Source organism: Zootoca vivipara, chromosome 1 (genome assembly GCF_963506605.1).
Source record: "Zootoca vivipara chromosome 1, rZooViv1.1, whole genome shotgun sequence".
NCBI lineage: Eukaryota > Metazoa > Chordata > Lepidosauria > Squamata > Lacertidae > Zootoca > Zootoca vivipara.
Window position 1 is genome coordinate 42944188 of NC_083276.1, and position 27855 is coordinate 42972042.

Genomic DNA, 27855 nt, shown 5'->3' on the forward strand with positions numbered 1-27855 from the left:
ATTAAAGATGTTCTGTTTGCTAACTATATCCTTGTGAGCCATGTGTGTTGGAAATTGTACTATCTATGAAATACTGAGCTAATGTGTGTGTTTGTTCCTTTGAATTGCAAAGTGAGGGATATCCAACTCTTTGTTTTCTCTGTAGGCAAGCCACAGGAAGCGATCTTGAAGAAGCTAGAATACATTTTTACAAAGCAGAAGGCACTAGAAGAACAGGAGAACCAGAACCAGCAAGAAATGGTGGAAATCATTAAAACAGTGAGAACTGCTAGTTCCACTGTGGAAAACAGCCCCTTTTCTCTTTCTAGAGAGATGAAACCGGTAATCCTGTCCAACAGGCATACGAAACCATTGATATGTTCCAAGAACAGAAGCAGTGACACAGGTAGGCTGCAGAAAGGAGGGGATTTTTTATACAAAGTGAAACCAAAATCCCCAGGGCATTCTGGGAAGCATAGATCTGATGTGTACCTGAGTGTAGCAGCTCCTTCCCAACACTAATAATAAACAGTCCAAGTCTAGTTTTGCTTGCAGAAGTGTGTGGAGCCATCCCATAAAAGGCAGCGTGGGCCATCTTGGCACTGGGGCCGCTATCACATTGCTAGGCATACAGCATCCTACCCCCAGGGGCATAGGAAAGGGGGGCGGGGGGCGGCCCCAGGTACCATCATGGAGGGGGGTAACAAATTATCAAGGAACAATTACTGCCATACTAGGTCGGCAGTTCAAATCCCCACGACGGGGTGAGCTCCTGTTGCTTGGTACTAGCTCCTGCCAACCTAGCAGTTCGAAAGCACATCAAAGTGTAAATAGATAAATAGGTACCGCTCTGGCGGGAAGGTAAACTGCGTTTTCGTGCGCTGCTCTGGTTTCACCAGAAGCGGCTTAGTCTTGCTGGCCACATGACCTGAAAGCTGTACGCTGGTTCCCTCGGCCAGTAAAGCGAGATGAGCGCCGCAACCCCAGAGTCGTCTGCGACTGGACTGAAGTTTAAGTAATTTCAATCCCTAATATTTTAGCTTTTGTATGTTTTAAAGCAGGATTGTTAATTTTTATTGATTTTACTGACTGCTGTGGTTTTTTGTTTCTTGTTTTGGTAAACCACTTTGCAGGTTTTTTAAAATAAATTTTATTAAATAAATAAACAATAAATATAAATAAAATAACACAAGCCAAAACACTCCATCCTGTAGATTTAAGTATCTGTCCATAGTCGCCTACTTGTTATCAGAGGCCCAGAATGCACATTCCTTTGTAAGAAAATATGAAATAACATAAAACCATTTTGCAGGCAAAAAACAAAATCAATGTGGGGGGTGACAATAAATTTTCCACACTGGGAACCACCTGGACCTTCCTACGCCTCTGCCTACCCCAAGCCTTTCACTCAAAGGAAAGGCGTAAAGCTACACACAGGGAACTGAGGAAGAACAAGCGGCTGGCTGTTCCTGGGGAGGTGCAGAAAGGCATCTCCTTAGAATGAACAGCTTGGCTGGGAGAGGGACAGGAGGGGCAGAATTATACTGATTCCTATAAGGTGGCTCTGCACACTGCTCTTGTGGCTTGTGAATTGCCACTTGGAGGAGGAGGAGGAGGAGTTTGGATTTGATACCCCGCTTTATCACTACTCTAATGAGTCTCAAAGCGGCTAACAATCTCCTTTCCCTTCCTCCCCCACAACAAACACTTTGTGAGGTGAGTGGGGCCGAGAGACTTCAGAGAAGTGTGACTAGCCCAAGGTCACTCAGCAGCTGCATGTGGAGGAGCGGGGAATCGAACCCGTTTCACCAGATTACGAGTCCACCACTCTTAACCACTACACCACACTTGTGTTTGGGTTCTTCATCATATAGGACACTTCTGTTCCTTTTTGCAGTTGATCTCTTATAGTTAGCATTTCTGTTTTTCAGATTGAAATTTAAGCACAATAAAAGCTTTTGGGCTTTTATTTTTCAAACAGTAGCCTCACATGCTATTTAACAAGCCCCTTTGAAACAGGGTGGACTTTTTTTGAAATATTTGTGATACGTTTGACAGATCTGTGAATCTTACAGGTATCCCTGCAGGCTTTAGCAGTGCCAGAAGTTGCTCTTTAGATCCCATTCCCTCTCTCCTCACCAGTATTCTAACGGGCCTTTCTTTGTTTGGACTTACTTACAGAAAATGAAGACTCCTTAATGATGCCAAGGATAGTAAATGTGATGTCACTGGCTACTGGAGAAAATACAAAGGAAATACAAATAGAAAATGTGGTGTCATTGGCTACTGAAGAAAATACAAAGGAAATACAAATAGAAAATGTGGTGTCATTGGCTACTGAAGAAAATACAAATTTACTCCTGGATTTAAATAAGAAACCTTATGTAACTCTGGATACAGATTCCCAGAAATGCTTACCTTCCATGCAGATAGTATTGCAGGAAACAACTGGTTTTCAGTCTGAAGGAAATGCGGAACCTTCTTCCAGAAAACAGAGGGATGCTACTGGAACAGCACAAGTTTTTCTTAGGGAAAAAGAAAACTGTTTTCCACAAAGAGTAAATGTATCCAATATGAAGGGATCCCCAGAATTATTTGCAACAAAACTCTTCATTGAAGAGTTAAGTGGAAATCGGGTTAGGTTAAAAGATCTATACAAGGGAGGTGAGGGACAAAAGTCAAAGGATTCTTCATTTCAGAAGCTACAGATTAATGAACCCAAGGACTCTGGGGTAGAAATGGAACTGCAAAAAGTAGCCTCTGCAATACCTGAACCAGCACTGGATGCAAGTGACTTAATTGACCTAAAGAATGATGGCATTGATGAAACCCTCACCTCACTTCTGAATGAAATTGTATCCCTCAAGCAGCAGCTGAATGATGCAGCCCCAGACAGATCAAAACTCCCCAACTCCCCAAGCACTGAGTTATCTCTGGAAGGTATGGGAAACTGTATGGAATCAGCTGCTGCAGCAGGTTTTCACTTTCAGTTTGGCAAATTGGGTGAGAGCTATAAGGACCTCTGTTTTGTGCAAGAGAGTAGTGGTTCTGTAACTCCACTCCTGCTTCAGCTGGAAGACAATGATCTCACTGATGGTGACAGGAACTTGAGAGATCCTTCATCTGAATCGGGTGTTTTCAATCTAATGCCAGTCTCCGAAGTAAAGGACCCAAATTGTAACATTTCAACAAGTAGTGGGAGAAGCTGGAAAAATGTACCATGCATGGCAAAAACTACAAATGTGTCTCTTCCAGTTCTGCAGATGAAAACTAATATGGAATCTGGCCACCTTGACACACAGTGGAAGCCCATGCCCAAACTGGCACCCTTTGGACTAAAAGGTGCAAGCTTCCTATTAGATTCAGGAAGGCAAAACACCGGGATGACGCCTTTGTTGGCACCTGTTGGTGCTAACGTGTCATCTGTTGGTTTAAAAGCCACCCATTCAGCAGTCAATGACAGGTCTATAAAGTAATGCCTACATTAGCAACTGTACTTGCAAAATCAAAATAATACTGCAGCTTTAATTTTAAACATATTGGCAGATGCATGCCCTCAGTTTTTCTAAGAAAACTTCAACACATATATGGTCCACTTTGAATAGAGGGGTTTGTGTCTATGAAGCTAGGTGATCTTTGTGAATGGGCTGATTAAGGATACACTAAGTTCCTAGTAAAAATCTTTGGGTGAGCCAAAATTAACTAATGATATAGATCTATCTATATCATTATAGAGCTATATAATTATAATTAGTTTTATAAGAAATCAGAATGACTTTGTCACATGTTCTATTTGGGAAGTGGAACAAAATTTTACCTTTAGTTATAAATTAAAAAAAAATCAGTGGGAGTGTCATTTCCCCGCTCGCCCTCAGACTACAAATTTAAATGTTCCTTTAAACTTTCATTTGCTAATCCTTTCTTCTATCCTTTTTTAAATATGTGCATCCTAGAGAGAGGTCTGACTAGATCTATTCTTCCCAAACCTCTTCCACATTTTAATACTCAAAATAATGGTTATGCTCTAAAAAGAAACATGTTTGTAGGCACACATAAGTCCTCTCACTATATAATTATTTATAAAACAAACTTAATCCTGTCAAGTGGGAATTGGGTCCCTATACTACTCCACATTGCCGTGGAGTATTTGCAAATTGTCATTACCTCAACTATATGAGCAGAGCTGATGTGCAATTGGCTCAACTCACAGGATTTAAGTATTCACATGTATGTTGCAGTCACATGAAATAGCATGACAAGTTTGGCAGCTTCCACATGTCTGTGTTTGTGTCTGAAAGAGGTCATATTTTTAGGTAACAATCAGTGTACTCTTTGTTCATTGCTTTTGGCTGGTTCCTCCTCCCTCTTGCCAAACTTCTGATACCAGTTTAGTTGCAAAAATGCAAACTGCTTTGAGCTGTTGCAGGTAAATCAAACAGGTTTGATCAGGTTGTTCAACAATAATTGTTATTTGCAAGACGTTTCAAATTCATCATTTTGTAAGCAACAGCAAAGAATCTATAGGAACTCAGCTTTGAAATGTAAAGTAAAGGTATTTTGTAGTTTTATACAATTCATTCTTGTAGTTTTGCTAATGATTGAAACTTCAAGCCAGGAGGGAATACAGAAGCAGAGTTAACAATTAGTACTTTTTCTTCCAATCATAAATCATACAAATAAATGTGAATTCCTTTTGATAGCCTACTCCTGAATAGCAAATTCAAAACAAAGAATCTTCTGAAAGAGCACCTAACTTGTTTCATGCTACAGTTCCAGTTACATTTTGCTTTTGTGCAGTTAAGTTTAATGTAAGGGTCCTTCCCCTCAGAATCACATCCATCACACTACACATTTAGGGCAGCTTTTGTCTTATCTAGCAAATTCTCTTCTCTCAACTACTCTGCTTAATTTTGAATATAGCTATATAAAATGTCGGAGGTAAGATATGTATTGTGTTGAAAGGTCAGCAGTTCGAATCTGCACGGTGGGGTGAGTTCCTGTTGCTATCTCAGTTTCTGCCAACCTAACAGTTCGAAAGCATACCAGTGGAAGTAGATAAATAGGTACCTCTGTGGCAGGAAGGTAAACGGAATTTCCGTGCACTCTGGCTTTCGTCATGGTGTTCTGTTGTGCTAGAAGTTGTTTAGTCATGCTGGCCACATGACCTGGAAAGCTGTGTGGACAAACGCTGGCTCCCTTGGCCTGAAGCGAGATGAACACTGCACCCCATAGTCACCTTTGACTGGACTTAACTGCCCAGGGGTCATGTACTTTACCTTATTATGTAAATAGCTCAGTTCTGCTAGGCGGGGAGGGGGCATCCCTGTTTTAGGCCCATGGGCATTTTAGCAAGTGCTGTAGGAGCCACACACACTGGTCACTTGAGAGACACAGAAACCATGTACACATATCACATGCTTCACTTTTTAGAGGGATTTGGGTAAAAGATGGACCTAGTAGAATTTGAGCCTTTAAAGCTCAGAGCTGGAAAGAGCATTACTTGTCAACCCTCCTTCAGCTCTTTGTACTTTGGACTGGAGAAAAAGATAATTACCCTCACCATCTCATGATTAAGGGGCTGTGAGTTGCGGGCACAGAAGCACCATGGGAAAGACCTCAAGGACACCATTGTGCCCATAGATGCCTCATTGCACAAAGGGGCCCCCCTTCCACTAGCTATCTTCACAAGCAGGAATGACCAGAGAAACTCCCTTCTCCCTTGTCATCCCTGCTCTACAGGAGCCGTATCAAGCATACCTTATTCCAAGCAGTTTATTGTTCATGGTAAGGTGGCGGTGATGAGCTGCGATTCTTATTCCTTCCATTATCTGTTAGCAATAAAAGCAAAAGGAGCAAGAACTCTGCCAGGCAGTGCCTTCTCTCAGCTGAGTGTTATAGCTTTCCCTTCCCTTGAGCATGTGGGGGAAGCCACTGCTAGCCTCAAGCCCCAGTTGCCAGACCAAATGTAAGGACACCTTGCAAAGAACATTCCATTCAAGCAAAGCAGAACTTCATACTACATTAGTAGCATAACACATAGCTTGGCTCTCATTCTGTTGTTTTTACTGTTCAACATTCTGTTTAGATTCGTGGTGATTGAATAACTACATATGCCTCTGGGAGGTGTGGGGGCAGACTTCATAAGGGGTTGGTGAAAGGCATGTGGCATGCCTCCCTGGTGCAAAATTCGCAGGCATCACATTGTCTAGATACTGTAGGGAAGGAGTATGCAAAGATGGTATACATTAGCATTAGTGACCATGGGACATACAGTAAAGAGGGTCCTGGAAGTGAAATGTATGTATTTTAGTAAAATAGAAGTATTTTTATCAACTACTATTGATTCAGTGTACTAACTTAGATGAACACAGTTGCAGGCTTTCTGTGTGAATGAATCAGGTGTTCAGATTTTTGTTAAAAAAATGGTCAGGCACCTGGGAACATTTTGGACTAACCAGTCCTTTATTTAAAAAAAGGAATTCTACTTCTACGGCAGTGGAACTACATTGCTAATTCAATTTTAAAAGGACTGAAAGCAACTAAAGCTCTGGGGGTAGACAGGTAGTACTGTAATTGTGAATATAGCTACCCTAAAGTTACTTTAATATGTCAAAGGTGTTTACAATTCAGTAAAATGAGGAAAAACTGCATAGATATTGAAGGAGATACAGTATTGTGTACATTCAAGAGTTACTTTAAAAGGCTGAAATACTCTTTGAAGTCTTGATTTAGAACTCTAATAGAGCTTTAAAAGGGTACAGCCATGGAATGTCATGATTTTTAGAAAACACAAAGGTGAGAACAGAAAGTAAACACCTTGACTAAAAGTTAAGTTACGCACTGTTGATGTTTGGATCAATCTAAGCATCAAAATGAATTTTTTAAAAAAATCTTTATACAGCTAGATTAGTTTAAGGAGAGCAATGTGATACTCACTGATATGTTTTAAATCCTGAGGATAGGACAAGGTTGAAGTGTAAGCCACCTAAGGGAAGATTCATATTAACACACACCATAAACAAGTACATGATCGATAAGAAATGTGTGGCAGAGTTTAAAAACAACGGTTACATTCTATATGTATAATTTGGATGTGCATAAAGTATTCAAAATGGTTTTTATCCCGACAGCTTGAGTCATACAGTCTGTAAGGTGAAGATTGACATCTGGCCATTGTCCAGTCATGCCCCAGTGTGGTGTACTCTTGCAGTTGGGCAGCATCTCAGACAAAGTCATACAGAGACTGAACTCCCTGCATAGATGAGAAAAACACTGATGTAGGAGAACACTATTTTTTAAAGAGAACGTATTGTCACATCTGCAACTGCTGAGACAAGAGGCCTTCAAAAGTGTTTTTAGGTCTCTTAGTTGGTGTTGCCTCTCCTATTCACTGTGTAACACTAAGCCAAAAATCCTGACTTGATCCAAGATTTAGTGGTGCACACCTGCAGGCAGCTCTTGCTGCTATGCTCCTATTTTCATTTGAGCACCAAAATAAGACAAGACTCTCTTAACTTGTTTTAAAGCCATATTTTCTAGGTCTGTAAATAATAGGAAACTTGATTAAGTGCTGAATCCTTGTTTTGTCACTAACGTAAAGGGAGTGCAGCAACAGGATGGGAGGCTGCATATGGGTGCCTGTCAATCGTACATATCCTAGTTTATTAAACTAGGAGTTTTGGCTTGGTGTGTTACAAACAGCGTATTTCTAAACTGCAGGAAGTTTTCTAAATGGCAACAAGTAATTTATCGTGTACTCCAAATGGCCACAAATAAAAATGCTAGATGCAGATGAAATGGAAAAGTTTATAATATGCACAATCTTATGCATGTTATTAAGTTTCACTGTGCTCAAAGGGATTCAAGGACTACAACTCATAAACTTTTTTAGATACCGCATAAAAATGGTAGATTTCCATGATTAGTGTATGTAAACCAGATTCCAGAGTGCCTAACATTCCTCAGAATTCCTCTTCAGGATTAGAGGCTTCCTTAAAGGTAAAGGGACCCCTGACCATTAGGTCCAGTTGCAGATGACTCGGGTTGCGGCGCTCATCTCACTTTACTGGCCGAGGGAGCCGGCACACAGCTTCCAGGTCATGTGGCCAGCATGACTAAGCCGCTTCTGGCGAACCAGAACAGCGCACAGAAATGCTGTTTACCTTCCCGCCAGAGCGGTACCTATTTATCTACTTGCACTTTGACATGCTTTCGAACTGCTAGGTGGGCAGGAGCAGGGACTGAACAACGGGAGCTCACCCCGTCGTGGGGATTCAAACTGCTGACCTTCTGATCGGCAAGCCCTAGGCTCTGTGGTTTAACCCACAGCACCACCCGTGTCCTAGTAGGAGGCTTCCTTAAATCACAAAATTAATTTGATAAACTATACTTGCCAGAAAACTGAACATCCTTACTTGTTCTCATATAACAGCAATGTGATAGATCTCTTGATGAGTGAAACATGAGAATGAGAGGTGGCATGCCTGCTCAGGAAACATTCAACTTGATCTACACCTTCCATTTTTAAACCAGCAAGTGTGCAAAACACAATGCAAATCAGATAATGGAATGAATATTGGAGTGCATGTTCAAGATACTGTAAAATTGTGTGTTTCAGATTCAAAATCTATGTCCTGGACACTTTTTCAAGACAGTTTGTCATGACCTAGGGATCCAACTCCATCCTAGGAGGAAGATGCCTTGGGTTTAGGTGGTAGCTCAGATTAGAAGGATTTGCACTCCCATTTAATTTGCATAATCCACATGCCACCCTCAAACAACACTAATCCTGATGCTTCCTGTGAATTCCAAGTTTAGCTGATACAGGGATAATCCAATAAATTGGGCGGCAAGTCACCCCACTTGGGGACACAGATGATTTATTTTAGTATTTTGGAGTGGGTGAATCAATTGTACTTTTGGTTATTCCTCTTTCCCCACCCAGTACTTCCTCAATGTTTTCATTTTATTTCCATCCATGTTTGTAATGTTTTCCTGAGCAATCCTAATAGATCCCTGAGATTTGCACAAAACCAGAGAACTCACAAGCAAACCACATTACATATTTTTATGATGTGGTTTGCTTGTGCAGAGGTTTTGGGGTTTTTTTTGCAATTCTGAAGAATCAAAGGGAGATGGGGATACACCAGATACTTTGAAGCAATTAATCTGAAAAGGGGCTCTAGTGTCACTGGGGGCCAAACACTCTTCTGCAGATCTTCTAGGACCGTCACCTGGATCTGACTACACATTCTTCATACCCATGAGCCCTTAGCTATGACACTTAAAATCAAAGAATTGTAGGGTTGGGAGGAACCCTGAGAGTCATCTAGTCCTCTCCCCTGCAGTGCAGGAATCTTAGCTATAGAAAGCACCCATGACAGATGGCTATCCAACCTTCTGCAAAAAGCCTCCAAGGAAGGATAGTCCACACCTCCCAAGGGAGACTGTTCCACTGTCAAACAGCTCTTACTGGCCTGTGAGCGCTCCAGTTGGAGAACAGCCTTTACCAAAGGTGTCATTGACAGTAAAATAAACAAAAAAAACAAACAAACAAGCAATAATAAAATCACACCATTAAAAAAACCTAGGGAAGATAAAATACTGCTACTTATTTTAAATAAATAATGCAAGTAACATGTAATGGCTGTTCTCTTTGACATTCATTGTTTCCTGGCTAATATCTGGGTGCTTGCGCTCTACTTCAAAGCCCTTTATGCTCTGAGCCGAAGCAGATAACGTGATTGCATGCAAAGAGGTTTTCGCTTCTGGATATCGAAGAACTGGAACATTATGGACAAGAGAGTTTGTTCCAGTCCGTGGGTGCTGCAACCCGTCCTGAGATGTTATCGTGAAGGGCGGGTAAGAAACGGAATAAATAAATAAAAAGGAAGGAAGGCTGCATCTGAACCGGTTCGAGATCCTTCAGAGATGCAGGACTAGCGTGGGCACAACGAGGCGGCACGAGCGCCTTGGCGGGCGGGCAAGGGAAATCCTCGCGTGGCTTTCATGCGCCACGAACAAAGAGCAGCCCTGCCTTAGCGAGAGGAGCAGGAAGCGCGCAGCCAGAAATGCTGGGCGGTTCGTCCGCCTACCGCCGCGACTGAGTGGCCTCAGAGCTCGGCGTCCCTCCTCAGCTTCTTCCGAGGGAGCCTGACACGCGCGCCTTTCCCACGGCGACCCGTGAGAGGCTGGCATAAGGCCCGAGGGCGCCCGCCATAGTGCCAACCCTCTGCTGGAGCGGAGGGCAGGAAGGGCCGAGCCCTGCGTCGTGGGCAGCCGCGGGCCGGGTACGCTGTGCTCCCAAGAGCCTCGAGTGAACGTCCGGGGTGGGGGGTGGGGAAAGCTCCAGGGAGGGCTTCTGAAGCACGAGCAGCGTCAAACAACCGACCTCCGCTCGTCAGTGAGCGTGTTTGTTTTTGGGGCGACAGTTGGGGGGGGGAGTGGGAAAAAAGGCGCGGAAGTTCATTTACGTAGCCGCGAGCTACCTCAAGCGCAACTTCACCGGGCAAGCGCGAAAGGGAGCAGGACGGGAGGGCGGGGCAGAGGAGGGAGAGGCGAGCCGCGGGCACGTGACAGCCTGCAGGCGAGTAGGAGGAGGAGGTGCGCGGGCCCGCACGGCGCGTGCGCCTCTCGAGGCGCGCCGGCGACGTCACATGGGTGCGTGCGCACGTTCTGTCCATCGGGTAACACGATTTTTGACTGTGAACATAGGAGGAGGGGTGAGGGGTTTCTACCGCCCTGCTCACAATCTCACAGTAACTGGCGGAGGGGAACGCGTCAATCTATTTATCCGCGCGCTCACTCGCGCGCGTGCCCCAGAAGTGACTCGAGCGCAGTTTTCCGCGTGTCCCGCACACCACCTGCCAGCTGAGAAAATCGACACCCCTTCGCGGGAGGCGGTGAGCGAGCGAGCGGGATCGAAGCCTCTGAGGAGGAGGAAGGAGGAGGGGCGGGAACTGAGGCGGCGCGCGCGGCTCCTCGCGTGTCAGGGAGGCTCCTCGGCGCCACGCGGGGGCTCAGCGTTCGAGGCGCCTCCGCGTGCCGTGTGAAGCGCTGCGGCTGCGCTCTTCCCGGGTAAGCGGCTGAGCCGAGGCAGAAAGCGAGGGCGAGGCGGAGCCCGGGCGCGCGATAGGAGGCTTCGGCTCGCGTCCAGCCGCGCCGGGGGCCCGTGTGGCGCTGCGCCCCTTGCTCTTCGGGTCGGGCACGTGCATGCCGAGCTCCCGAGTAGGCCGCCGAGTTTGGAAAGCTTTGGGGCCTTTTTGACTTTAGCCCTGCTAGCTGCCGCCGCTTTCCCTCTCTTTCTCTTTCCTCCCCCGCCCCTCGTACTCGGCAGCGTTATGGCGGTTTCGCCGTCCATGTTGGTAGCATATGTTCCTTCGGCTGGCGGCTTGCGAAGCTGCGCTTAGGGCAAAGTGGGGAAGCGGAGACGGGGCTTCGCCTCGGAGGGCGATCCTGACGGGATTCCTACGGATCTCTTCCTACGCGAGCACGTGACTGCCCGGGAGCTTTCAGGTTGAAATGTCAACAAACGGGCAAGGGGACCTCGATTGCGCTTTCGTACAGGCTTGATGATGTTGACGAGTCCTGTGCAAACCTCCGTAACGCCGCAGCCCTTTACTAGGAAGTAAGTAACGCTTACTTCCAGGCTAATCGCGTTTAGGTTCATTTTGACAGGTGTGAAATGTTGGCATGTAAGTTATATTCTGGCTCATACGTCATTTTTGAAAGGCAAAACATTCTCCAATTCTTCCCACTCCCCACCATTCATTATTGCTTAATGGAGGAGAGGAAAGATTCAGAGTGTGGATGATGTTATGGTTTATTGGCAAACCAGTATTAATCCCAAACATAGCTGCCAAGTTTTCCCTTTTCTCGCGAGGAAGCCTATTCAGCATAAGGGAAAATCCCTTTAAAAAAGGGGATAACTTGGCAGCTATGATCCCAAACAACCCCAGTGTAGGAAGTAAAACTATGAATAAACTTTAGCAACGTTATTATAAGCCTTGTGACTGTGTTTGCAAACTCCATCGCAGTAGTTGGTTATGTGTTGTGTGTGTGTACAGCGCTTGACGTGCTGTATTTTAAGCTAATACAACAAATGTTTATAAAATAGATAAAATCTATACCTTTTTGTATAGATCTAATGTACAGTCCCTCACCCCAGCATTTTAGAATTTATTAATATAACATTTTTATCCCACCTTTCTTTTAAGGAACTTAAAAGAACTTTAAGGTGGTGTACATTATTTCACCTTCGCCATGTTACTCTCACAACAACCCTATGAGGCAGTTTAGGCTTAGACGTAGTGACTGGTCCATGGTCACCAAGTGAGCTTCATGGTTGAGTAGGGATTTGAACACCAGTTTTCCATGTTGGAAACAATATAAAAATACTTTAGGGTTGGTGGATTCTATAGTTGTGTGTGACAGAGCTCTGATAGTGGCAGTAAATACATCCCAGAGCCATCTTTCTCTGGAATACAATCGGTTGAGTTGAATGGATTTGTTCTAGTGTAAATATTTTGTTTTATATTAGTGTCAATATAACAAATTTCACCAAATAGAAAATTGCTACACTATTACATTTTCTTGTGCTAAGTAGATCATTGATACTTTCCAAGCTAGCTCAGAATAATTCCTTAGAATGTACAGTATGTTACATTGTTCTTTATGCCTTAATCTTTAAAACAAATTTAAGGTTGTGATGAGTAACTTGTTCCTTAATATTAATTTCATGCATTTAAAATACCAGTTATGTTATTTAATAGTAATGCTGCTCTAAAGTTCTACAGTGCCAGAGTAAAAATCATATTTTGTGGTACAGTTCAGGTGAAATGGTTGACTAGGTTATACACACATTTTCAGAAGCAATTGCTGCTGATGTTTAGGTAGCAGCACAACCCTGTTATGTTATCCCATCTTTCCTCAAAGAACTCATGTTTTTCTTCTGCTGCTTTGGGAGCATCCCTGGAGTAAATTTTGCTGTGCTGGGGGTTGAGTAGGAAAAAAAAGGAAAAGCCCAGTTTGTACAAGCAGAAGTCTGTTGCACAAGTAGGATACCACAATTAGATATCAGCCACTATTTTTGCTTCTGTGGTTACTTCTAAATATATTTTGTTATTGTGTTGTTGGTTGACCTTTGAATTAATTGCCCCATAATTTTACATGAAAACTCAGTTAAAATTCTTACCTCTGCCATGAATCTACATTTGCCAAGTGGCAAAATTTTGTCGAAATCATTGTGGAAGCTGACAGTAGCAATGTATTGTTTTACGTGTAATGACTGCCACTGTGATAACTTCTGAAGGGATCTTTTATCATGTATAATGTCTTGCTCACATTACATGGATGTTACATATTTCATTGACCTCCCCCTTCAGAATGAAGAACATGAAGAAAAATTTGCCTGTATTGTGAAATCTTTGGAGAAATTTCAGTCCATAATGGAGAATCGGCCAGTTGTGTTGGGGAACCAGGATGGTGGAACACCACCCAATGCAGCACCTGCTCTTTATGTTCTTGTGAAACAGCCACAGATCACTGGAAAAGCTGACCAAGGAGACTTGGTTTCAAATCAAGAGGACAATGGCCTTGCTAGCAATATAGCAGCACCTGTAAAATCGAAAGTGAAGACCTGCCTTCCAGCAGATTGCACCTCAGGAAGCATTACTGTTACCTTAGACAACAACAATATGTGGAATGAGTTCTACTATCGGAGCACAGAAATGATTCTGACTAAGCAGGGAAGGCGGATGTTTCCATATTGTCGATACTGGATAACAGGCTTAGACTCCAAGCTGAAGTATATCTTGGTTGTGGATATTTCTCCTGTTGACAACTTGCGCTATAAATGGAATGGCCATAGTTGGGAGCCCAGTGGGAAAGCAGAACCCCATGTGCTGGGAAGAGTATTCATTCACCCCGAATCGCCTTCTACTGGCCGTTACTGGATGCACCAACCGGTCTCTTTCTACAAACTCAAACTTACTAACAATACCTTGGACCAGGAAGGGCATATCATTTTGCACTCTATGCACCGCTATCTACCTCGGCTACACTTGGTGCCTGCTGACAAAGCCACAGAAGTGATTCAGCTAAATGGTCCTGATGTCCATACCTTCATTTTTCCACAGACAGAGTTCTTCGCTGTCACTGCCTATCAAAACATACAAATTACACAACTGAAAATAGACTACAACCCGTTTGCTAAAGGGTTCAGGGATGATGGCCTGAGCAGTAGATTTCAGCGTGATGTGAAGCAAAATGGTAGCTCAGACCAGGAAGGAGGTAGTGTTAATAGTTCTCCAAGCCATCACAGACATCTCACTGAAGGTGAAATTTTTGATCCAGAGCAGAGGGACATAGAGACATCACTTAGTGCAATGTGTAACGCAGATTTGGATAGAGAATCTATCAGTCCATATCATGACTTTCTGGGTTTTATGGAAATGGATACGTGTGATAGTCCGATATTAAAACAAGAAGCACCTGAAAGGTAGGCTCAAAGTTTCTTTTTAAAATGTGATCAATATTTGGATAAATAATCTGCTCTTAACCATGCTGGGTACAAATTATACTTTTGATAAAATGGTTTTTATAGAGATCTGCCTATACAGGTAGTTAGAAAAGGAAGGCAAATCAAGTTTTGCAGAATAAACAGCATTCTGCAGCAGTAGGCAATATTAAGCTACAATGAGCATTTCTTAATTTGTTCTCCTGTACTGCTTATGCACTTATTCCTACATGTGGTAGGAGGAGTTCCCTTATATTTTGGAAATGGAAATGTTCAAGTGTGTGATCCATATGAATATTTTCCTGTACACTCATCAGTTAAACAGTGTATTTATATTGACCTCATATTGAGGTTATTTCATGGAGAAATCCCTTCAAGCACTCAACGCAGATCTGAAAAATATATATATGCCATTGCGCTCTCTGGAGGAAGAACTGTGCATAAGCAAACACATTGAAGTTTTTTGTAGATGTTCCTGGATATTACTTGACTTAAACATCCTTCTTGCTTTTATTTTAGGAACTATTGTCCTGGCTGTGTCCAATGTGCTGCCCTCTGCCCCTGAGCTTGTTGAATAAAAGTCTTTCTAAATGGGTAGAATATAAGGCTGGGATTATTTTTAGCCAATCAAAGGCTGCATTCCTTTGCTTACTTAGGAGTAAATCTTGGAACAGCGCCGTCTTAAGCGCCCCTGTCGCCATGGTGCGCCAGATCTCTCCGGCGCCCTTCCGCCCCGTTTCCCAACGCGGTGGGCGTGGTGCTGCTGCGCGGCGGGCAGACACAGCGCGATCTCTCCGGCGCCCTCCCGCCCCGTTTCCCAGCGCGGTGGGCAGGTGGGCGCCGCGCGCAGTTCCGCAGCGGACCGACGGACCAGCCGGCCAGCGGGCGGGCGCAGCTCGCGGCGCCCTCCTGGTGGGCCGGCGCCATGGTGCCCTGCGCCACCGGGGGTCTATGATGAGCCGGCCCTGTCTTGGAACACAGTGGGCCTTAATTCTGAGAAAGTATGCTTACAATTGGGCTGTAAAAGTTCAACGTGCCTTCATTATAACATGGTATCATGTATCAAACAGCAAAAGTGAAGCTGAATATCTGTATTTTGCCACTTTCCCAAGGCATTTACCATGCCTTCAAGTAGCCATCCAACAGAGCTATTTCGAGTTTAAAGAGCTGTTGAAATCTTGCCCACAGCTGATGTTATTGGAGCATTTGTGAGCTACTTCGATGGTGAAGTCTCTTTGTGCTGAATTTGAAGCTGGCATTATTGCAAATCCAGTGAAAGTAGATTCTAGAGCATTAACTTTCATCATTAATCTAGTCAGGTTGTTTGTGATCAGTTTCAGCTAATGGTACCTGGATTTTTTTACCCTTGCCTTTTGACTTTTAATAGCCCAGAGGGTATTGACTGGGTGGATCAAGGAGATGATAAATTCCTCTTTACAGGTAGAGGGGAGTGGCCACTTTCTTGAAAGGCAGTGGTGCAGGCACTCTTTAAGAAACTCCCTAGATCTAGCAGTTTGTGACAACTACTTCCTAGTCACCAAAAAATCTATAATTTGGGGGTAAGGTGATTTAGAAAGGTGACGGCACCAATTTCAGTCTGGATTGAAGTCTAGTTTTGGCACCAAAATGGTCTTTGTCACTTTTGTGGCGAGACCTCTCAGTAACTTTTGCTATCACTAGCCATAGTATCTTGTTGGACCAGCTCTGTGCTTTGGAAGCTGGAGGCATGGAAATTGCAGTCCCACCTGCAGAGCTGATTTCAGAAAGTAGCAGTTGGGTACTTCTACTTGGCAACATGGCAGTTGTGCTGTGGACGGTCATCGGGATTGGGAGCAAAGTGTCAACAAGATACCCAGCTCTATATTTCTCATCATCAGAGTCAATCGAGGCTATGTAATGTTGGAATGGTTCCTCACATTAGTAATGAGCTGGGTAAAGAGAACTGAGCCTTGTGGTGACATGGGGTTCAGGAATTGAATAGACAGCCTATTCTTGAGGAAGTCAGACTTTCCTAGAAAGAACAGATGTGTAGTCTAGACATATTCCTTAATCCAGCAATGTCACTGGAGGCTAAAGTGGGTTCAGTGGTGCCGAGTGCCTTTTCCCAGTTACTGGAGAAAAAGGCACAGTTACCCGTTCTCTGGTAACTTCCTGTTTGGTTTATTTTAATATGCTTTATTTGGTGTTGTCCTTGAAGATGGTCTAGAAGCGGCAACCATTGAAGACTGCAGCTGCCAGAATGTACAGAACTGAAATAACGTAACACTGATTCTAAAAGGTCTGCCTTGGGTGCCTATAGTCAAGGTTCCTGTGTTGACTATGAAACCTTAAATAACTTGGGACCCAAATATTTGAAGGAATGTCTCATCCTATGTCAGCTTGTCATCATTTCCTTAGATCAAGGCAGGAAGCCCTTCTTGTTATCTTGCTCTGGATGAGTTAGATAATGTGGGGACACAGGATGAGTATGTGGACATTTTTGTCATGCTTGTGCCAGGCAAGGATCTTCTTTCCTGGGCTTTTGCTCAATATTCAGTATTAGTGTGGTACGTTAAGTAAGATGCCTGTGTGTGTTTGCCTATGGGTTTTTCTCATTTCAAGGATGTGTTATTTTTTTCCTTTCTCTTTTTTAATTTTTAAATTGATTTGTTTTCAGTGTGTTGTATGTTCCTTGCTCTGGGAACATTTGATGAAGGGTAGGCTATAAAAGTACTCGGATTGATCAACATCTTCTGAGCCAAAGCAGTTGGAATACATGTGGGTGTGCAATCTCTTGCTAAACATTCAAGTAGCTCAGGCAGGTTTAGGTGGTGGGAGCCAAATTCTGCCTATTCCCTATATGCAGCAGCAGCAGCAGCAGCATTGTAGAAACATTTCCAAACATTTAAGCACTAAGAAGAAATAATTCAGGGCTGTAGAACTGGGAGTGGCCCTGGGTACCAAGTGTGATTGTTGCACTCACTACATGGCAAGTGCGTAAGAGATAACCTTGAGCTGTCTTACAGCCCTTCTATGGTACTGCTGATTTGCTGCTGCAAAGGACAAAAAGTAAAGTGGCTCTTACATGCATTTGAGCCAAGAAAGAAAACAGTATGGTCCATGAAAAGACAGTGTTGGGTTTAGGGTGACTCATTAAAAACTATATTGAATGAGGTGCTGAAGGAAACATGCTGCACCAATTAATTGCCTTTATTCTGAATTTCCCTCTTCAACTTTAAAAGTAGCAGTAGTGATAGAACTCCCCCTGGTGACATCAACATCGCAGGAGTTTGATGTTTATTCTTCAGCCAGTTACCTGGGGCCAGTATCACAGCACAGTCTTGTCTCTTCTTTGTCTCTAGTGCAGTCTATTTTTCTAGTTTCACTTTGATGAGTACACCCCTAAGATTATTTTTCTTTGGCCATGGTCAGCGAAGAAGGGTTTCTTTGGTCATGGTCAGTTGATAATGATCAGGGTTACAGAAACACTTATTCCTTTGGGAATTTGCCCCATGATTCATAGTGTAAGCTCAGGCAAAGCATGGGTTGGGGCTGGAAGCAGAATACATAATATGAGGCAAAATAAATATATTTTCCAAGGGTAGTGTATGGAAATAACACTTCGCCTCATTTGGAATGGAGAACAGCACAAAAGCAGATTTACTGTAGACTTTTCTTACTGCTTTCTCATCAGTAATAACAAATATTCTGAATAAATAATAATAATAATAATAATAATTAACCTTTTCCCCCAACAGGATTGAAAGCACATTAAATTAAAAAGAGAGAAATGCTAAAAACATAGAAAAAGCACTTGTTAAAAACAATTAAGCATTGAAGTAAAATTATTATTATTATTATTATTATTATTATTATTAAAATAATAAAAGAAATAAACAATTTATTTATTTGGTAAAAGCTGCAAAAGAGTTTTCTAAAGCTCATGTTTTAAGCATTATGCTGTTGCACTGAATTCAAAGTAATTGCACCATCCCAGTTGTGAATAGTGAGGCAGAAAGCAGGCTGTTAGTGACTATTTGGAAATGATAATCTGTTAAAACATATTTGCATGCCACCTATTCACTAAGCTGGTATTAAAAAATTACTTGCATAATACGATTTAAAGAAGTTTAAAACTAGTCTTTACAAAAGTGAATGTGGGTTGAGAAGAGAAAGTGCATGGGGAACAAAACTTAGGAAGGTCTGGATGAAAACACAGTTGAAAATTAAGTGGGCCATGCTGTTGAGCGCTCTGTAGCAAAGACCCATTATGTACAGTGTATTGTTATAACAATAACAATTAATTACTGGGAAATTAGTGCATGAAGAAAGATAAGAGACCCACTATCCTCAGGACATGAACCCCTAGATCATCTAACTAGGTTTAGTTGACCTGATGGGAGTGAAAGCCTTCATTTTTAATTGAATGCGTACATACAGTTGTAAGAGTTACTGTTAGTTATTTGTTAACATGAACATAGTTAACTTACAGTGTGCTGTAGCTTAGCTGTGTTTCTCACTGTCAGCTGTTCTTACTCTATTGTGATTTAATGTAGTCCAGTAATCTCTCAAATGCGAGGTGACAGTTGCTTGTTGGTTCATTGTGAATAATAGGATTTTTAAAAAAGAGACATATTTTGTGTATGTGTGCAAATTAGTGCTTAGAGTGTATTATCCACCTTTAGAGATTGTATGTTAAAGTTTCCTTAAATAAATAATGAAAAAGAAAACATTTAAATGAGTATGTGACCTAAATGTAGATATATCTGTTAGGCAACGTTTGTTAGAGCTGACCTTGGTGCTACTGTTTTGTTGATAGTCTGAATTGTAGGTATTTATATTTGTATGGTATAAATTTGTCTTTAAAAAGAAAGGCGATATATTGCTTGTTCAGGTTTTTATTGTGTGTTTTTACTACTTTGCAATTGTTTTTCCCCTTTCTTGTCTAGTCCAATAGGAAGTCCTTGTCAGAGTCGCTCTCGTGTGGCATCCCCTTTGAACTCAAATGGAGGCATCAATGTTGTTGTGAAAGAGGAACCTGCAGATGACTATGATTATGGGCCAAGTGTATGTATGGAAGGAATAGATGTGAAGCAGGAAAAAGCATGTAACATGGTAGAAGAATATTCAAATAGAGTTGACTCCATCCTGGAGAAGCGGCGAAAGAATCACAGGGATGTAGGCAAGAAGGAAATGGAATTTGAATCCCGTAAGCGACTACAGACCAACCAGTTGGGTGTTGCCAAAGCAAAGATGTTGAAACTAGATAGTGAAAAGATGCCTGTAGTCTATCTAGCACCCTGTGCAGTTAACAAGAATACAGTAAAGGTCTCTGCTCTTTCACAGGCCATGTTGTCTCTTTCTAAAAGCGCAAAATCACCTTTGAGTCATCCATTAGATTATTTGCCTACTTGTTTTGAAAATAACAGTGTCTCCAGCCCCTTTACAGCTTTGGAAACAGAGGAAATGCTAACTAGAAAACAGGTATCTGAAAATAATGTGCCACACAAATCACCTACGGCAAGAGATGTGCAATGGAAAAATACTGAAACCTGTAACAGTCTTACCATAACAAAGAAAGTATCTAGCTGTGGTCTCAAGGCCACTACATACCGTGGCCCTTCTTTAGCTAACTTAGTGGGAGGGAAGACAAATGCATTCAACAACCATATTTCCCGCAAGAGTATTGTTGGTAACCAAAAGGTTAGGTTGCCTGGCCCACGTAAAAGAGGAAGACCACGGAAAATAAGGTTTTCTGAAGTTGGAAGACCACCTAAATATACTAGAAAGTCTATTACAACAAGAAATTATGCCTCCTTCGGACCTGGCAATATCCATTTGGATGTTAAACCCGACCTTGAGGATGTGGACGGAGTACTCTTTGTATCATTTGCATCCAAGGTAATTCTATTTCTGAAATTTAAAGTTGTTAGAAGTACTATGTCACATTAGAAAAGCCATTAAGTTAAAAATCTGCAGATGTATTTCTTAATTGACATTGAACCATGGGATCTTGAGTTTGCTTAAGCTTTGCATTGTGGCTTTCTATATTATGAAACTCTTGATTATTAGCTCCAAATGTAATGATTTGGACTCTGAGGCTTGGGATGGTATGCAACACTGTGTATCAAGGGGTGGTAGATGAGTGGAGTTTTCACCCAGCAGGACTTCATCTTCTTCACCTGTGCAGTCCCCCAAAATCTGCTTCAGAGGGTCCCCCAAACCTTTGGAGCAGATAGAATGTTTAGAGGGGTCTTCAGAGTGGAAGAGAGGAAGAGTAGATCCACATGTGGGGTGACATACATTCTGACAGAGGCAATCTGCTACACATATGGAAACCTCCATGGACTGTTTTGGAGCCAAAATGTGGTGTTTAGGGAACATATGGGTGGTATATGGATCTACAGCATTCTAAGACACCCCATGCCCCCAACATTGCTCGAAACCAACCCTGAAACAACAGCCCTAGTGCTAGTATAGTGAATTTCCTTCCCTTGTGTTCAACGGAAGAAGGAAAATAAAGAAACAAAAGCAGGGGGAAAGGGTGGGGAATTGGGGCCCCTGCCCCTGCCCTGACCACATGTAGCCAGCAGGGCTCTGGATGTAGTAGTTGCTCTACCATCAATTTCCCCACCACCTGGAGCTTTTGATTGTCTCTGGCATAATAGAATAGTGTTTTGTCAAGGCATATATTTTATTCTTTTTACATTTAGGAAGCTCTGGATATCCACAATGTTGATAGATTGGAAGAAAAAGAAAAAAATCAGAATATTCAGACTTCTTCTCTGACTACATGTGAAAAAGAAGAATCGCAGGATATACATACTTCTTCACTGGATGCATGTATTAATCCAGGTAATGATGGGAGTATTAAAATGGCTTATAAAGGACCAAATCAGGTGTGCAGTTCCCGAGCTGGTGCAATCTACTTTAGAAGCAAAACAAGAAACCTTGTATGTTAGATGCAGATAATCATTTAACTCCCAACTAGTTTAGCCCTATGGATACTTCTCTTTCTCCCTAAGTGGCCTAATGTTCAAGTTTGCCAAGCCAAGCAAATGTAGCAGAGCTGAAGGCTCATCCCGACTTCCTTATTTGCCACGTTTCTGGGCACAGGTTTGGACTTTAAAGCTTCGTGTCCAAGCATTTCTTGTTTAGTCGGAGCACTTTCCCTGGGAAAACCACATTTTACTGCTGATTCAGAGCAAATAGCAATCAGGTTTTCCATGGCACAAAAGGAAGTCTGGATGAGCCCTGACCAGTTCTTTTTGGCATTTTCTCCCTGGCTGGATCTACACTGATCTGGAAAATGCTATTTTTTATATATATAAAAAAAACCCCACTAAAAATTAGTTCCCAATGCAATTTCCCATTGGCGAAAGATCACTGCTCTACAACACCCTCTGGTGTCACATTTTTATAATGCTTTTTTAATATTATTACTCACCAGTGTCGACAAGTCCACTGTCTCTGCTGCAAAAGGTTTGCAAGTTTCATAGAAATGCTAAGCATGTTGTCCAGCCTTTGAGGTTCTTTCTCTCTCCAAGACTTTAAAATACTGAGCACTAAGTGAGGTGAGAAAGAGATGAGAAGCAATTGGCATTAACCCTGTACTGTTGAGAGACAGTGCAGTTGCCCTCATCCAGTTCCTCTCTCTCTTTTAGGAGTTGTTGGGGGAAGAGTATTGTGTGTGTTATGGGATTGGGGTAGAAAGCAAACGATGCTTAGTCAAGTGAATTAAAATGGTAAAGATATTTCAGCAATTTAAATATTTATTTCACAGACAGTCAGAGAATACCACAGCTGGAAAAAGAATTGTTGGAAGAGCTGAAGTCTTATAAGTACAAGCAAGTGATACATCCTAGTCTTCGGGAAGGTAAGTGTAAGCTCTGTGAAGCATGTACCAGCTTTGCATTTTCGAATGCTGTATAGAATTTTTATATGGCATTTTCTTCTTGTAGTGGGACTAAAGCTGAACTTAGTGGACCCAACAATGAGTATTGATTTAAAATATTTGGGTGTGCAGCTACCACTAAGTTATTCTGATGAATACACATTGTGGAAGAACCTAAGGACCAATTCCAGTTCTTATGGTAAGTCACCATCTTTCTTAACACTGCAATGAAGCTTAAAGTTTGAGTTACAGGATAGCTTTATGTCTTTAGAAGAAGCACTTCTGTTTTGGTAGAACAAATCATGAACACTTCACTGTTAGCACTGAAATTTTGACTTTGCCTAAAAGATCTGCTGTTCAATAGCTGCATTTACGATTAGTTGTTTGGTCCCATATGGTAGAGTAAACTGAGGCTAAATAGTTATGTACAGCTGAGCACACCTTAACCCTACTAATTTTAGTTGAGTTAGAAACACCTTACTCTGCATAGGATTGGGCAGTGCTTAAAGGTAATGGTTCTGAAGGTTCTTTATTTTAAAATGTATGAGCATAATCTGATAAATTGTTACCTAGCAGCACATAAAACTAGCTTGACTGTCTTTCCCACCAGATACTGGGCTTCCTTTTGTTTCCAGGACTGGAAAGACGAATGACTTCACAAAGATAAAAGGATGGCGAGGGAAGTTACATAGTTCTTCAAAAAATGAAGGTAAGATGTAGGATGTGTTTCCTGCTACTTTCTCTGAGTCAAATGAAATGGGGAAATGAACTCTCCAGACACCTGCACCCCAGAGTCACTTAACATAATGGATTAATTGGGTGTCTGGTTATTCCATCTACACAACCCCTAAGTACACTGTTAATCAGTAGCTGTAACTTGGTAGAATTATAGGCGTGCATATTGTCTAAAATAAGGGTGTCAGCTAAGAGATCTAACTGGGATACTGATCTGCAGCTTACTGGCAAGCATGATGACATGCCTAAAATGTATAAAGTGGACTGAACTTGTAAGGCAGGCTTCCTCCAGATTTTTGGCCCTCCAGATGTTTTTGGCCTACAACTCCCATGATCCCTAGCTAGCGAGGTTGAGGAAGCCTGTTGTAAATACATTGCCCACAAGGTTTTTATTGATACAAGTTCTTCTCACCCTTGAAGAATACAGAAGTTAACTCTAATAACTTTCCAGGTCTAACTTTTTCTGTACCAAAAGAGAAACAAGTTGTATCATCAATTGGCACTCTGCTTCTCAGCCAGATATTATTAAATATATATTTTATTAGTTTTTCCAATATCATTCCAATAACAGCCTCATTATAACAAAGCCAACTTTGTCCAATTAATACAGTTATTAATACCAATTACTTAAATACCGAATTACACAATTTAGTTAAAGTAGCCCCCTCATGTGCTAGATTTGATGGTTTTCTTCTTCTTCTTTTTCCTGCATTCCAATATCTAAATAGTTTCAATTCCCGGTACTTCCTCTTCAATATAGTAATCCCTTATACAACAGCTGCGATATTGCGATATCTATTCATGTTGATATATTAAGTAATTTATAAAGCTTCAAGTGAGGAACTCTTACTGTAATCACTGTTCTTTCCTGTGTATGGCAATTCCCCCCCCCCCCATTATGTTACCCCAACCATATATATACCCCTGTGTTCTTCATTCTTCCAACTATTGATGCTTCCCATCAAGACTCGGGGGGAGCGATTATTTCACAGTTTTACAAAAGTCTCTGCATTGCTTCATCCAGTGATTCAATTTTTTTTCGTGCAAGGAGCTTGTTAAAGACCACTCCATCCCAGTAAATAAGCTGTCTTCTCCATTTTTTTCCAGCCTAGGAAGAGCTGTCTGTTTCCAAACTGCAAATAGTTAACAAGAAAGCCTCTGTCCTTGCAACAGACAGACTCCTCTCCTCCCCACAGCAGAGATTTATGACCAATTATAATTCAAGTTAGTTTAAATTCCAAATTACAGTGGTACTAATCCGTTCCAGAAGACCGCCAGAGTTCCAAAATGTTTGAAAACCGAGGTGGAAAGGGCTGGCTGCAAATGCAGTTGAGAAAATTGAAAAAGACGCAGTGGAAGCCGTTTGACTTTTGAGGCGTGTTCGAAAACGGAAGCATTTACTTCCGGGTTTTTTGCCGTTCGGGTTCCGAAACGTTCGGCAACGGAGACATTCCAGAACCATGGTACTACTGTATCTCAGTCTCCTTCACATTCCTTTGTAGGTAACGGAGAGTGGGGGGTTATCTCTATGTTCCAACATAATCCTTTCAGAAAGTGGAACTTCCCCCCACCCCTTTCTCTCTCTCTCCGTTCGTTTCCTCTCACACATGCAGTTCCAATTGTGATGTTACATCCATATTAATAGTCCAATTTCTTCCAACCTCACTTGTATATACGTATTTTAAACTTGCATTCTGGGGAGGGTTGCTGAATCATAAATGTAGGGAAAAAAGACTTTGGATAAAGAAACCATGGGCTCCTCTCCCCGCACCGTCTCCGGCACCGAATGAAATGCCATTTCAGTTCAGACCTTTAAATCCATGCAACTAGGTTGTTGTTCCGCAGTTTGTAGTCTCATCGCTTCTAGCAAGCGCCTGTATTTTAATCCAATTAAAATTCAATTAGCAGGACAATCTGCTTCCAGAAATGGATCAGGGGGGTTGTGTTAGTCAGAGTGCTCCTTGCACCCAGTGCCTTTACGTGCCCTCGCATTCCACCCAGAGAGGAATGCAAAGAGTTTTCCCCATCATTCTTTGTTTATCTCTGTCTGTCTCTCCCTGCGATGTTGAGGGAGACCTCCATTCCTGGTGTAGGTAGAAACAGGAAGCCTCAGCCAAATATTATTAGTGCCCAATGAAGTTTGAAAAGGATTAATTCACTCTTCAGGGACTGAAGTAATAATACAAACATTTTATGTAAAAATAGAAGATGAGCTTGGTTTCAGATGCAATGCTAAGGCAAACCATAGCTTAGCTCTGGGTAGTGTCCTCCTCAGGTCCTCCTCAGGACCTGTGGAGGAGCATGGCATCCATAATCTTTGCTCCGAGAACCTACATATTTGCTGCTTTGTGTTTAGCCTTGATTTGGCTTAGAGCTCTGTGTGAACTGGGCCAGTGTATAGAGTTGATATGATTGTTTATATCAGCCCCTGAAGAAGGAAAGGATCCTCTCCAAATCACAAGCACAAATAAAGTTTGACATTTCTTGAGAAATAGTTTGCTTTTGCTTTTGTGTACAATGTGCCTCCCCCTTTTGTTTACTTCTGTTTCTGAGAGCTGGAAGACTTTCAGAAACAGCACTAAACAAACAAAAAAACCAAACCACCTTTCTGCTTCTATAGTGGACGATGTTTGTTACCACAGCTACTCTGTACATCAGTTTCTAAAGCTTTTACCAATGTAATCAATGCAAACACATCACAGTGAAGTTGACAATACTCAATTGAAAATTGATTTATATGATTACAGGTAGCATTTTAGAAGGCTCCTTGAAGAACCGATCTGCCTTCTGCAGTGACAAGCTTGATGAATATTTGGAAAATGAAGGGAAGTTAATGGAAACAAGCATGGAATTCTCTCCTAGTACATCCAGTTGTCCTGTGGTTTACCAGCTTCCAACTAAAAGCACCAGTTATGTACGGACACTAGATAGTGTTCTGAAAAAACAATCCAGTGTTACTACTAGCTCTTATACTTTCAAGCCTCTTTCTGTGCCTTCTGTCTCTAGAAAGAAGAGAGAGAACATTAAGAATAAAAAGCAAGCAGTTTCTAGAGGCAAAGAAAAGTCACCCCAGAAGCCTACAATAGGTTTGCCTGTTGTAACAAAGCAGAAACGCAACTTGGCAGCTTTGGAAGAGAAAGTCACTAAGTCTCAGCCAAGTAGTCAAGCAGTTAGTGAGATAGATGCTCTCATGGCATCAAGCACAGAAGAAAATGTACAGGGGAAACAGCGTCAGGCACAGCAGCAACAACAGAGTAGTCGCTTGCCAAGTTTATCAAAGACTCAGTTGAAGCTGATGGATTTGGAGGTTTGTGCATTGTGGGATGGTAAACCACGGACTTACATTACTGAAGAACGAGCAGACTTATCTCTGTCTACTTTACTCACTGCTCAGGTGAGTTACTCTGTTTATGAAAGTTTAACAGTGACTTGCCTTCAATATATTTTCCATTTCTGAATAATGATGTTAATAGACATACTTCTATGGTGAGGGATTTCTACAATTTAGGGGTTGCCAAAGAGATAGTCAACCCTGGGGCTATCATTCCCTGCACTCTTAAGGGTGACAAAACTACAAATATCTTAATACACAAGAGGGTCTGTAGGTTAGGGTCTTAAACACCAATGAATTGGGTCTGGGAGCTGGCAAATACATGTTGGCATCTGTCTGTCTCGAGACAGTGGGGTATGCCTCTGGGAGCAAAGTCAAATCACTGCATTAGGTGTACCCTGTTTAGGGAAGCTTTTAATGTTTAATAGATTTTTTGCATTTTAATGTTCTGTTCTGTTGGAAGCCGCCCAGAGTGGCTGGGGAAACTCAGCTAGATGGGCGGGGTATAAATAATAAATTATTATTATTATTATTATTATTATTATTATTATTATTATTTAGTATTACCGAAGTGACTTTCCAGGGCACAAGCCTGAGTAGTGTGTATGGAGTTACTAGACAGCCCAGACAACAAACTCCCCCCTCTTGGCTTTGCTGATGTGGTCCAAAGGAAAGCAGAGCAATACGTTTGGTACCAGCTTAGCTACAGGAGTTGCCCAAAGGGCGTACGAGGTGCCATCCAACCATTTTAGGGACTCCACTCCAGATTTGTGTAGGGTTTAGTCCTTAGCCTTTTCTCCTTCCAAAGATATCCCATAAGGCAGTGCAGGTTTAGGATCAGAGTTTTCCTTTTCCTAAATGGGCTACCTTCCCAGGTTGATGAGCCTAACCCCTCTACAGCATGTGCAGAACTCACCTTCTTGACCATTGGACCCATTATTGGTCTCATCTGCTCAATTTGCCAGAGCCTGTCTTTGCATGCAGGGGAAGCCCCTAACTCATCAAGGGTCTGAGACCCATTGGCTACTGTCACCTGATTAAACTGGCCAATTGAAGCCATTCCTCAGATGTGGCCGCTATCGCATGCTGGCAGCTTTTAGGACCCACAGGTGAGAGCTGAGCGCAGGTGGACAAACTACCCCAGAAGGAGCATGGCATGTCCCCCACCAGAGGCACTACCCCTCCTCTAACACTCCATAACTGGAAACTAGTGCAGCTGTTTTAGAGCAGGTGTTATATGAGCTCTAACTGGAAACCCAGTCAGTAATCCAGGTGCTGTATTTTGGACCAGTTGAAGCTTCAATATTGCACATTAACTGGATTGGAGCTTTGATAGTTAAGGATGCATGTAGGCAGACTTACACTTGCATATATTGGTTTCTGGATTAATAACTATAATGATAAGATGCACTTCTGATTAAA

General features: G+C 42.3%; 2 protein-coding genes across 14 annotated transcripts in view; both read left to right on the forward strand.

Moving 5' to 3' along the window:
• The window catches only part of LOC118083419 (MAX gene-associated protein), a 28895-nt gene extending 24343 nt beyond the window's left edge, over positions 1–4552 (forward strand). For all 8 annotated transcript variants that reach the window (XM_060273550.1, XM_060273546.1, XM_060273563.1 and 5 more), the window contains 2 exons: positions 146–385; positions 2161–4552. In XM_060273550.1, the coding sequence (XP_060129533.1) occupies positions 146–385; positions 2161–3455 (1535 nt within the window). In that variant the 3' untranslated portion in view covers positions 3456–4552. The remainder of the gene's footprint in view (positions 1–145; positions 386–2160) is intronic.
• Positions 4553–10014: 5462 nt separating this feature from the next.
• The window catches only part of LOC118083451 (MAX gene-associated protein-like), a 42099-nt gene continuing 24258 nt past the window's right edge, over positions 10015–27855 (forward strand). The window contains exons 1-8 of one of the 6 annotated variants that reach the window (XM_035111920.2): positions 10015–10268; positions 13362–14476; positions 19423–20374; positions 21187–21328; positions 22257–22349; positions 22435–22566; positions 22978–23076; positions 25850–26496. In XM_035111920.2, the coding sequence (XP_034967811.2) occupies positions 13425–14476; positions 19423–20374; positions 21187–21328; positions 22257–22349; positions 22435–22566; positions 22978–23076; positions 25850–26496 (3117 nt within the window). In that variant the 5' untranslated portion in view covers positions 10015–10268; positions 13362–13424. The other 5 variants (XM_035111893.2, XM_035111912.2, XM_035111929.2 and 2 more) reach the window with 5 other exon arrangements.